Here is a 12602-nt window from a genome sequence, read left to right on the forward strand (position 1 = left end):
GTGTGTGTGTGACAGCAGAAGGAAGGAACCAGAACACAGCTGAGTGGACACCAGGATTTCTCTTTCCGACAAGCGACCCTTCCCTTGAGACCATAATACCTACAGTGTCATTTTAATTTCTACAAGAGAATAATGTGCTCCTCAAGCCCCAGGAAAGTCATGGTCCTATTAGTAAAAATATCATCATGAGGCAGAGAGTGAGACAAACTTCTTCCAGCCCTCAGTGGCGATGGAGGACTCAGGGCCACAACCCACAGGATAAGGAACCCATACAGTCATCTGAGAGCTGAGAGACAGGTCAGTCCTGATCTCCACAGAAACATGATTCATCTGGTCATGAACAACGTTTCCTCAGGGGAGAGCCCTCAGAGTCTCCTGAGGGCCTGCACCCCTGAAGCTCAGCCTGCTTCCTTCTGCAGGTGGTTTGTGTCTGGGCCCAAAGGGCCTTTCCATCACTGTGTCTTGCACAGTAGTACAGGGCCGTGTCCTCCTCCCTCAAGTTGTTCATTTGCAGAGAAAGCGTGTTCTTGCTGTTGTCTCTGGAGATGGTGAATCGGCCCTTCACAGAGTCGGCATAGTATATATAACTACTTTTACTACTTATGCTTGAGACCCACTCTAGGCCCTTCCCTGGAGCCTGACGGACCCAGCTCATCCCATAGTTGCCAAAGGTGAATCCAGAGACTGCACAGGAGAGTGTCAGGGACCCCCCAGGCTGCACCAAGTCTCCCCCAGACTCCAGCAGCTGCACTTCACACTGGACCCCTGCAAACACAAAGACATCCTGGTCAGGAAAGTCTTCTCTCACAGAGGATCTGCCTCTCCTATCTCTCCCACGCTCCGTGTCTCTGTCGCCCATGAATTACCTCCTAACACAGCCACTAGGAGAAGCCAGCTCAGCCCACATGCCATGTTGGTTCTGTCTGAGTTCAGGATGGAGCCCCTGGGAACTCCTGAACTGATGCCTCTCCTGGAGCTGAGGCTGGGCTGGGCTGTTTTCATCACTGTGGAGAGTCTTATTTGCATGTCCTCCTTCTCTATAAAAAGTTCTCTTTGAACTTTTAGAGAGAAGGAAGGACTCCAGAGCAGGTGAGGGGTTCTGGGGGTGCCTGTGACCAGGAAAAGATTCAGAAACTCTACTATTTCAGTAGGCGATTAATACATGACAACCAATTTAATTGATATTCTTTAATGTTTATTTTTAATACAAATCTTATGATGTGTACAGTATTACTTTTATTTAATGATATAATATGACACATAAAAGTTTAGATGGCTTTTACAATGTACTTAGAATATTCGACTCCCTGGTATGTGTTTTACTGGGGCTGGAACGATAGCACAATGTGTAGGGCATTTGCCTTACATGTGGCCAACTTGGGTTTGATTCCTCCATCCCACTAAGAGAGTCTGCCTGCACAGCAGAGCCTGACAAGCTCCTCTTGGCGTATTTGATGTGTCAAAAACAGTAACAATAAGTCTCACAATGAAGATGTTACTGGTGCCTGCTCGAGCAAAATCGATAAACAATGAGAGGACGGTGCTACTACTATTCAAATTATATTTTAAGAGTTGTTCCCTCTGTTTAGACAAAAGTAATCCACTGAGTCACTCACAGTTGTCAATGTTTTGGGAACCAAGTGTTAAGATAGAATCAGGAGTAAGGCTGAATGACTGGATAACAGGATGCTTTGAATTCCACTGTAGGAAGCCCATGTGTTGGCTGTTTTTGTACTTTATCTCAGAGGAAATAGTTCTGGGCTTAAATGTATTTGTCCCAATTACCTAAGACCCTCAGATGTGTAAGAGCTAAGCCCAGACAGACTAAGCTAGAAAATTCACCTAAGGATGTCGTCTCCTGACGATTACTGGTTCTAAGCAGTAACTCTCAATGTGATGGGCATTTGGAGCTATCAGTCCACTAGGGAGTTAGTCCCCTGAGCGCCACCCTTTCTCTCTTTAGTCTGTCTGTCTGTTCATACTCACAGCATCCCACGGTTGGTCTCTGTTCACAAGTATCGTCTCTGTAACTAGAGATGCAGAGGCAGTAGAGGAGGAAGGTTCGACCCCTGCATGTGGTTCATCAGGTTCATTCCCTGCACTTCATGTGGTTTCCGATGCACCTAACAGGACCACTGCATATAGAGCCAGGAATATGCCCAAAGTGGCACAAATGACAAAACTAAACCAACAGGGACATAGACATAGTATGGTGGTAGGGCACTTTCTTTGCACACGGCGAACCCAGGTTCAATCCCCTATGTTCCATGTAGTCAAGAACATTCAAGAGTAGTTCGTGAGTACAGGTCCAGGAAGAAACATGAGCATCACTGGGTCTAGACCTAAAACCAAAACTAAATGAAGAGAAAAACAAAACCAACAATATAAACAAAATATAGACTATACAACTGTCAAGAACTTTTTCCGTGTATTGAGAAAAAGTTGTCTTTATTCTAATTTTGTGTTCACCTGAAGTATGCTGGAACCAGGGTGCACGGAGGTGCATGAAGTGTGATTCTTAACATCAGTTTTGGCTCCATCTATCCTTACCCTGTAAGCATTATTTTGAGTCTGCGCCCTACACAGAATAATGAGTTATAGGACATTTATGTTTCAGAGCACTGACGTATATAGGCAAACCTGTGCAGTGATAATCACACTCAAAACAGTGGATGAACCCCTCACTCCAGTGTTTCCCCTTAACCCATTTTATTCCTCCCCCAACACTTCACCCCTCCCTCAAGCTCTCTGCAGTGCCTCCTGTTTGTGTAAGTGTATGCAGGGTGTGATGACAGAGATTTACTCTCAGTAGCCTTCCACTCTAGGGATATATTATGGGTTTTACTCATGACTAAAGGCGTCATGTATTACTCTCAGTCCTGGGCTTTTAAAATGGGTCACATGAGCTTTCTAAAAGGAGGGAGAAAAATGAGGGAAAGCTATTCCAATCTTACGTGACTATCAAAGAGAAAGCTATAAAAATAATAACAAACAATGAAAGTACCGATTAATACTCACCCTGCCAGTCGAGTATGGGTTAGGAGATTTCTCTAAAGAGTGAAAATAGAGTTTCCATATAAGAAACTGATTCAAGCTAGATACCTTCACCAAAAGGTGAAAATATCAAATTAAGAAGTTATAAGAAAGCATACACTGAAGCATTTGATATACTGACTAGGACATGGAAATGACCCTAATGCTTAAAGTCAGTTTCATGGGTAAGAAGTTGTGGTGTATATACAAAAAGGGATACTGTGCAGTTGTTAAAAATAGAAAAAGAAAAGACAAAATATCAGCGTTCTCTGCAACATGGATGGAACTAGAGACTATCAGATTAAGTAAATTTTGTCAGAGGGAGAAGGACAAATACAGACAATCTTATTCAACTGTGGTACACGGAGAAGAGCGTTAGGGTGGACAGTATCCAATGATAATCGCCCCTGACCACACTCTGGGGTTCCCGAGAGCAGTTAGGTGGGGGTTTAGACCACTGGAAAGAAGATCAAGCACAGGGGCCACAGCAGAGTGTGAGGGTCTGTGGGTATTTGGTACTGGAAGAAGCTCAGGTAGTTTGTGACTCACAAGCATCAATTTTCAGACTATTGTCATCGTGTTCCCTCAGTGAAAGTAAGAAGGGAAGGAGAGAAATCTCTCCTTTCTGTGAAAAGGAATGATCTTGATCAAAGAAAAATCAATACCTGACCTAGCAGGAGAGAACAGTCTCTAGTGGACTCTGAGAAAGGAAGAGAAATAAGCAAATTTGTAATAGGAGAGAAAGCAATTACTAGACCGTATTAAGGGGCTGGAGTGATAGGACAGCGGGTAGGGTGTTTGCCTTGCAGTCGACACGGGTTCGATTCCCAGCTTCCCATATGGTCCCCCCGTAGCACCACCAGAATTCCTGAGTGCATGAGCCAGGAGTAACCCCTGTGAATCATCAGGTGTGACCACCCCCCCAAAAAAAGCAAAAAAAAAGTATTAAAATGTATTTAGGTAATATATTAAATTTTATTCATATATTTGAACTAAAGAGTAAAGAATCCGCCCCCCCTTTACAGCCTCTCTCCCCCCTCTCCCCTTGCCTCCAAGCACATCCCTGGAATCCCTGGATCACAGCACCCCCTGGTGGTCACACGCACCCCTGCAGCTCCCCTGTCTCCTCAGCAGGCTTGTGTCTGGGCTCACAGGGACTTGCCCTCACTGTGTGTATTTTGCACAATAATACAAAGCTGTGTCCTCAGTTACTGAGTTACTCAGTTTTAGGTAAGCTTGGTTCTTGGAGTTGTCCCTGGAAATGCTGACTCGGAACTGAAGAGTCGGTTTATAGTATGTACTTCCATCACTCCATATACCACGAATCCAATCCAGCCCATTTCTGGGGGCCTGGAAGACCCAGCATACACCGTAGTTGGTTACAGAGAATCCGGAGACGAGCAGGTGAGGGTCAGCGTCTCTGAGGGCATCACCAGCCTTGGGCCCGACTCCTGCAGCTGTACCTGGGACAGGACACCAGGGGACAGAGACCCACAGTGAGTCACGGGCTCAGAGACCCCATGCCCACCTTTGAGCCTCTGTCCAGGGCATACTCACATCCGGGAGCTGCCACCAGAAAGAGGAGGAACCATCACTGATGCATGCTCCTGCCCATAAGGTCTATGACCTCAGACACAATGTCAGGGGGAGAGGGAGCCCGAGTGGGGGTGAGTGTGAACGTGTTTTTTTTTTTGTTTTTTGGGTCACATCCAGTGATGCTCAGGGGTTACTCCTGGCTCATGCACTCAGGAATTGCTCCTGGAGGTACTCAGGGGACCATATGGGATGCTGGGAATCGAACCTGTGTCGGCCATTTTGGCTGCATGCAAGACAAATGCCCTACCCGCTGTGCTCCAGCCCCGTGAACGTGATTTTAATCCTGGGTCCTGATTGCAGATTTGCATGGGGGAGCCTCTGTAGAGAATGGAGGAGAATTTGGGGAGGCTGGTGTGTGGACTCCCTGGGAGGAGGTGCTGACTGTGGCTCAGAGCACTCAGGCATGTCCCTGGGGCCCTGTGAGAGTCGGACCTCTTCCTCCAGCCCAGGAAACATGCTGAGGAGCTCTCAGGAAACAGGAATTGCTCGGGGGGGAACGGGCAGCTGGAGAGGAGAGTCCCCATATCTCAGGTCCCTGTTGACCAATCCTAGGCACCCAGAGCCTATAGCCTGTAGCCAGGCTTCTGCCCCTCCGTGTCCCTGTGTGATGGCTCCTGTTCTCCCACTGTACGCCCAAAACCTGGGTCCAAACACACACTGTAATTGACTCAGTCAATTCTGACTTATTTTAGTGCAATCACAGGTCAATCAAATTTCAGAGTTTATTCAGACACTTTCCAAGGATGACCATTCCTTCAACTGTAGCAGCATTATTTGTAAGTATACAGGTAGTTGTTAGATGTACATTCTTTCTGATGAAGCGTTTGTGTGAGGACAAGGAAGACGATTATGCCTACGTGACCTTCCTGGTGTGGTTGGCCTGATCAGTAATACCAAAACCTGCTCTGTCCTGTGAACAACTCAGTGTCCAAAAGATGACCACGAACCTCAGGATGCTATTCTTGGTGGTAATCACTGAGGAATCCCGATCCTGTATGATGCTTAGGAAGACCCACTAATGGGTTCTCAGTACATAATTTATTGGGCCCGAGTTCTGGTCCTAATGCAAAGACTCACACATGCTGCAGATGTACAGTGTGCAAGCCCTGAGAAGTGACACCTGAAGTCCCACCCTGACCCCCAAATTCATGGAACCTAGACAAAGCACGTGTCACATAACTGTACCGCTAATTCCATGATGCATTAGGGGTTTTGATGGGATTACACGGCGCCAGGGGGCCAGGTGGTGGGTGTGACCCCCGCCTACTGGAATGTGGAGGATCTGGGTGGAGGATGCTCAACTCCAATTCGAGTAGGCTTGGAGATCTCGGCCCCGGAACCCGCGTGGCTTTGTCCCTCTGCCAGTACCTTCATGTGTGCGAAGAGTGGTCTCGGCATGGTGGTGGCTGGTCCTGAAGGTCTTCCGCTGCCAGAGCCCTGGTCGGGGCGGGGAGGAAAGCTCAACAAAGACTCAGAGACTATAAAATCCAGCTCCCGGATGAGACCAGTGCAGTCTCCTGCCCCTTCGTCTGGCTGTTCCTCGCCGGGGTCCCTTGGAGGGGAGTGGGTTGAGCTTTCCTTCCCGCCCCGACCAGGGCTCCGGCAGCAGAACACCTCCAGGACCAGCCACCACCATGCCAAGACCACTCTCCACACACATGAAGGTACTGGCAGAGGGACAAAGACACGCGGGTTCCAGGGCCGAGATCTCCAAGCCTACTTGGATTGGAGTTGAGCATCCTCTACCCAGATCCTCCAAATTCCAGTAGGCGGGGGTCACACCCACCACCTGGCCCCCTGGCGCCGTGTAATCCCATCAGCGGCCAAGACTCAAAGACTATAAAATACAGCTCCTGGAATTGTGTGGCCGCATGCGCGGCCGCATTTGCGGCCGCGCGACATCTTATCAGGACATCATTTTATGACATCTTATTATCTCATTCCTACTTTGGACAAACTTGCAGGCTATCGAATGTAGCCTTCCCACAGGGCAGAGTCTGGCAAACTCCCCGTGGCGTACCAAATATGCCAAATACCAGAACAATGATGGGTCTCATTCTCCTAAAGAGCCTTGAATATAATCTCAGGACTAGGATGAAAGAGACGTTACGGGGGCCTGCTCGAGGCAATCGACGAATAACAGGATGATGAATGATGAATGAAATTAGGGGTTTTAGTTCATTCTAAGGGACAAGAAAGTATGCTCTTAAAATTTCATGTGCAAATGTCAGCATTAGGGGTCAAAGTAATTGAAACACCTATCAAGTTAAACACAATTCTATTAAAATAACACAGAAAGAAATACAAAATCTCAAACAACATGACGATTGAATGGTTCAGTATTACATCTCACATACAGATTGCTCTAATAGGATTAATCACTATCACTATCACCCCGTTGTTCTTCAATTCGCTTGAGCAGGCCCAGTAACGTCCCATTCATCCCTGTCACTTGCAAGTGTAGCTAGATGACATATTGGGGGCTCTTTCAGGGTCAGGGGAATGAGGACAATTCATTGTTACTGTTTTTGACATATTGACGACGCCACGGGTAACTTGGCAGGCTCTGCCGTGCGAGCGGGATACTCTCGGTAGCTTGCTGGGCTCTCCCGGACAGATGGAGGCTTGTGGGGTAGCCTCTAATCACCTTTACAGGTGTTCCTAGTCAGGCATATAGGTGGGTATGATACTCTCAGTAGCCTGCCGGGTTCTCTGAGAGTGAGAACTAGAGAATAAGAGGTCTTCGGGAGCTTGGTTTTATAGTCTCTGGATGGCCGTTGATGGGGTTACACATCATTTGGTGGGTGTAACTGTCTAGCTACTAAGGCCCAGTCCTGAACCGAGCAGGCTTGGAGATCTCAGCCCAAGGTCCCGCACACCTGGGTTCCTCTGCCAGTTCCTCGTCCAAGTGTGTGGAGAGTGGTCTCAGCATGACTTTGCCTGGGTCCCAGAGGTCTTCAGCTGTCAGGGCTCTGCTTGGGGCAGAGAGGGAAATTCAACCCTCCCTCCTCCAAGGGGCCCCGGTGAGAACAGCCGGGCGGGGGGCAGGAGACTCTGCCTTGTTCTTTTCCGGGAGCTTGGTTTTATAGTTGATTAATAGGATTAATAAACAATCTATTATGCAAAGCATGTGAGTCTCTATGGCTCTCTGTCCCCAGGTGTCCTGTCCCTGAGCTGCAAGCCCAGGACGGTGAATCCTCTGAGTTCTGATCTACCTGCACTATCTCTGTGAGCTCCACCACTGGCAGCAGATTCCAGGGTAACTTGATCCCCAGGCCTCAAATATAATCTGGATGGATGGGGAGATGCACAATGATGGGACCATTTCCTAAAGCTACTTCACCAGACCAACAAGGCAGTTTCTTAAATCTGTTAAAACTTGTTTCCAACCACCAACATTAAGTGATGATTTTATAAACATTTTTTTCTTTTTGGGTCACACCCAATGATGTACAGCAGTTACTCCTGGCTCATGCACTCAGGAATTACTCCTGAGGTGCTCGGGGGACCATATGGGATGCTGAGAATCGAACCCAGGTCGGCCACATGCAAGGCAAATTTGCCCTACCTGCTGTGCTATCACTCAGGCCAATTATATAAACTTTTGAACATTTTATTTTAAGGATATTAAATAAGATGGATTTTTTTTTTTGCTTAATGGTACTTGACTCATTTTCTGAGTGTTTCACTCATAGGTGTAGACTAATAAAATATACTGGTTTATCACTAGTAATTTATTACAAACAATGAAAGAAATCAATTAGATATGAATTGAAAGCCTAGATCATTCATTTTGTGTTTTCTCGTTGTGACACACTCCTGGCACCAACTCCCTGTTCTTTGGGGAGCCTAGCAGTCACGCCCAGGTACTGCCCCTGTGCCAGCCATGTAAAGTCATTAATGGCCATGATCCGGAGATTACAAATAAATCTTGAAGATCAGCAGCAAACTGCAAAGATGTATCTGGACCTCAAAGTCACCATCAGTTAAAAGTTTAACTCCAGCTCTAGCACCCTATTACAAATTTTAGAATTCCTGGATATCTCATACTCTACCCCACTGATGTACAAAGAGTAGTACACCAAATTTTATGCGGTGTAAAATGGAAAGAAACCGATCTCAATCAAAAAGATAATAATAGCACTGAAGGCTTAACTTTTACCAACATGCTATTAATCTCATACAGAGACTCAATAGCTCCAGGGCAAGACACAACAATCTCACACATTTTCCTCTAAGGGTACATTTTGTGATCTTTTTTCACGGATTTTTCATACCAAGCAATACAAAGTAAATTATTTAGGACCTGCTTTGGGGGCAGGTTTGGGTGGTGGTGGTGGAAAAATTCGAAATAATTGTGTGGGAAGGTGTAATGATGGTGAGGTAGGTGTTGGAACAGTTAATGTAATACAGTATTGTGAAACACTTAATAAAAATAAATTAAGAGAATTAGAATCCCTTTGTTAACTGTGGTTGGTGGGTTGTGTATTCGATATGCCAAAACAAGTAACTACAACTGATCTCATTCACCTGACCCTAAAGGCTTCACCGACATGGCAGCACTGAGAAGGATGAGAAAGGAGAGGCCAACAAAATCTCAAGGCCGAACTAGGCTGCCACAACGGAGGAAGACAAAAATGATCGTCTGTACTTTCAATGCACGTATGCTAGCATCAGATATATCCATCGAGGACCTTATGGTACAAGCGCGAATGATCAAGTACGACATCATTGGTGTGACGGAGACAAGAAGGCATGAATCTCACCATGCCGTTTTCGACACTGGAGAAGAATTTTTCCTCAGAACATGCAATAAAAGAGGTGTCGGAGGCGTCGCTTTCCTTGTCAACACAAACTTGGCCAAGAGCATTGATTCATTAGAATGCCTAACAACCTGAATCGGACATTTACATTTGAATAGATGTGGCTCACTGCCTGTAGTTTCTATCTTCGTTGTCTACGCACCAACATCTCATTATGATGAAAGAGAAATGAAGACGTTCTACATGGAGCTGGAGAAGTTCTATAAAGAGGACCACACCTTCTACAAGATCATCGTGGGTGATTTTAATGCGAAGATATGACCGAGAAGATCAGCTGAAGAACTTCACATCGGGACCCATGGCCTAGAATGGAATGAACAGGGTGAGAGACTGTCTGAGTTCATCATGACAACCAAGACCGTCCATGGAAACTCACAGTTCCAGAAGGCAGAATTTAAACGTTGGACATGGGAGTCTCCCGGTGGACGATTCCACAACGAAATAGACCACATCATATTCAATCGATGGTTTTGCCTGAACGATGTCGCTGTTGTCCCAAAATTTCAAACGGGATCGGACCACTGTCTCCTTCGTGCAAAATTCTACTTCACAGAGAGGGGAGAAAGGGCTGCAAAGTTCAAAAAGAGAACTCCCAGAACGACCACCAACTGGGAGCTCTTTGGCACTATCGCGGCAACATGGGAAGATACCATTGTTGACAACATTGACATGGAATATGATCGACTGGTTCAGCACCTCAATGAATGTGTGAGGAACGCCAAGAGAGAGCTAGCCACAAAAAAACGCATGTCTTCGAAAACTCTTGAACTAATTCGCCAGCGTGGTTTGGCACAGGCCTCAGGCAACCGCAAGCTAACGTCCGAGCTCGCAAAGCGGTGCAGAGATGCGATCAAGGAAGACCTCAAAGAGAGAAGAGCAGAAGTACTGGAGATGCGGCAGAAGCTGGGAAAAGTATTCGTTACGCCCGCCTGTCCTTTCCCAACTACAAGACCAAGATGACTGACCTCCGACGTCCTGATCGATCCATCACATCCTCCAGAACTGCAATGGAGAAGATTATCCATGACTTCAACTCAAATCACTTCGATAGCCATGTCCACTTGCCGACATACCAAATTCCACAGGATGGATATGTCGTTCCCAACGTTCTCCCTTCCGAAATACGACACGCTATTTCGTCGGTAAAGAAACAAACAGCACCCGGTCCAGACAAGGTCAGACCTGAACACCTGAAGAACCTGCCATCAGTACTCATCAATACACTGGCTCGGCTCTTTACTCGATACCTGTCTGAATGCAAGGTTCCATCCCAATGGAAACCCAGCAGGACTGTTCTACTGTTCAAGAAGGGAGACATCCATGACATTGGCAACTATCGCCCGATCTGCTATTGTCTGTCATTTGCAAGTTGTTCACTCGAGTCATCCTAAATAGGATTGGCAGAACACTAGATGAAGGACAATCATCTGAGCAAGCCGCGTTCCGCAAAGGATTCAGCACCTTCGACCATATCCACACAATAACCAAACTCATTGAGGTTTCACTGGAGTTCAAGATGCCGCTCTGTTTAACGTTCATTTATTTAAAGAAGGCCTTTGATTCTATTGAGATGGAAGCAGGCATTGAAGCCCTAACCAATCAGGGCATTGAAGCCCAATACATCAAGATTCTCCGTGAGCTGTATTGCGGATTCACTACCAGGATCTCACCATTCTACAAAGAAGTGATCTTTGATGTCAAGAGAGGGTTTCGGCAGGGTGATACCATTTCACCGAAACTCTTCAGTGCCACCCTCAAGACCATCATGCGACGACTGGAATGGGAAGGAATGGGAGTGAAGATAGATGGTTGGCAACTACACCACCTCCGCTTTGCTGATGACATTGTTTTAATAACACCAAACATCAGCCAAGCGGCACAAATGCTGGCCGACTTTGACCGTGAGTGTGGAAAGGTAGGACTACAGCTGAATCTTACGAAGACAATGTTTATGAGAAACAGCCTCGTTCCTGATGCCCCATTCACTCTCAACGGAACGACCATCTCCGAATGCATCAGCTATGTGTACCTAGGTCGAGAAGTCAACATGACAAATGACCTGGCACCCGAGCTGCACAGGAGGAAGAGAGCGGCTTGGAACGCCTTCAAGAACATCGAAAAAATAGCTAAGAGGACGAAGAACCTCCGGCTCCGGGCACATCTCTTTGATTCCACTGTTCTTCCTGCATTAAAATATGCCTCAGAGACCTGGGCCCTACGCAAACAGGATGAGAACACTATTTGGATCTCCCAAAGAAGAATAGAAAGAGCTATGCTTGGAATATCACGTTTCACTCAAAGGAGAGAAAAAATTCGGAGTTCCGACATCCGTCGACGATCAAGAATCAGGGACACTGTCTCATTTGCCAAGGTGTCAAAAATCAGATGGGCTGGTCACGTAATGAGATTTAAAGATGACCGCTGGACTAGAGCTGTTACTGACTGGATTCCACAGGATGTCAAAAGACCGCTTGACTGCCCACCTACCAGATGGTCAGACTTCTTCATGAAGATCATGAACGATCGGTTTGAGGCACTTCATGTTCCCAGAGCGAACAGATGCCATTGGGCTACACTAGCATGCGACAGGGACAAATGGAGGCGTTACTGGCGCCCGCTCGAGCAAATCGACGACTAACGGGAAGTTAAGTGATTAAGTGAAGAGAATTTGAAATACTATTTAATTTGTCTTTTATAGCAATTTGTTAAGGCTCAATGAAATGCTTTGTATGTGAGTGTCCCAAGTTTATTTTACAGTAGGAGCAATTGATACCTGAGCACTACATGTGAAACCAGGAAAGAGACAGGAAGTAAACACAAGTACCCAGCTGTGTTCCCCAAATCAAAGAACATCACATATTGCCCATATTTGGAGAAAGTTATTTTAACATAATGATTAGATATCCATCAATTAAAATTATTTTTATTTTATAAATGGTTCAGAATATTTGATTACATTTAAAATTCAAACACCAATCCCAATATCATTACATCTTCCCATCACCATATTTCGGATGTTTCCATCCGGAACCCAAATACCTGCCCCAAAGCAGAACCAAGATAATATATTTTGTTTTGTCTGTTATGAGAAACCACTGAAAATTCTACAAGTATCCTTAGTGATATTCATTAATTTTATCCTAATTTATT

General features: G+C 46.1%; 1 gene segment (V, D, J or C); it reads right to left on the reverse strand.

The window, feature by feature from the left end:
• Positions 1-334: 334 nt before the first annotated feature.
• On the reverse strand, positions 335-912 carry LOC130023176 (immunoglobulin heavy variable 3-21-like). The segment is given in 2 exon segments: positions 335-765; positions 867-912. Coding segments are annotated over 2 exon segments (477 nt in total).
• Between the last annotated feature and the right edge of the window lie 11690 nt (positions 913-12602).

The sequence above is a fragment of the Sorex fumeus genome, unplaced genomic scaffold (genome assembly GCF_029834395.1).
Source record: "Sorex fumeus unplaced genomic scaffold, SorFum_2.1 ptg000022l, whole genome shotgun sequence".
NCBI lineage: Eukaryota > Metazoa > Chordata > Mammalia > Eulipotyphla > Soricidae > Sorex > Sorex fumeus.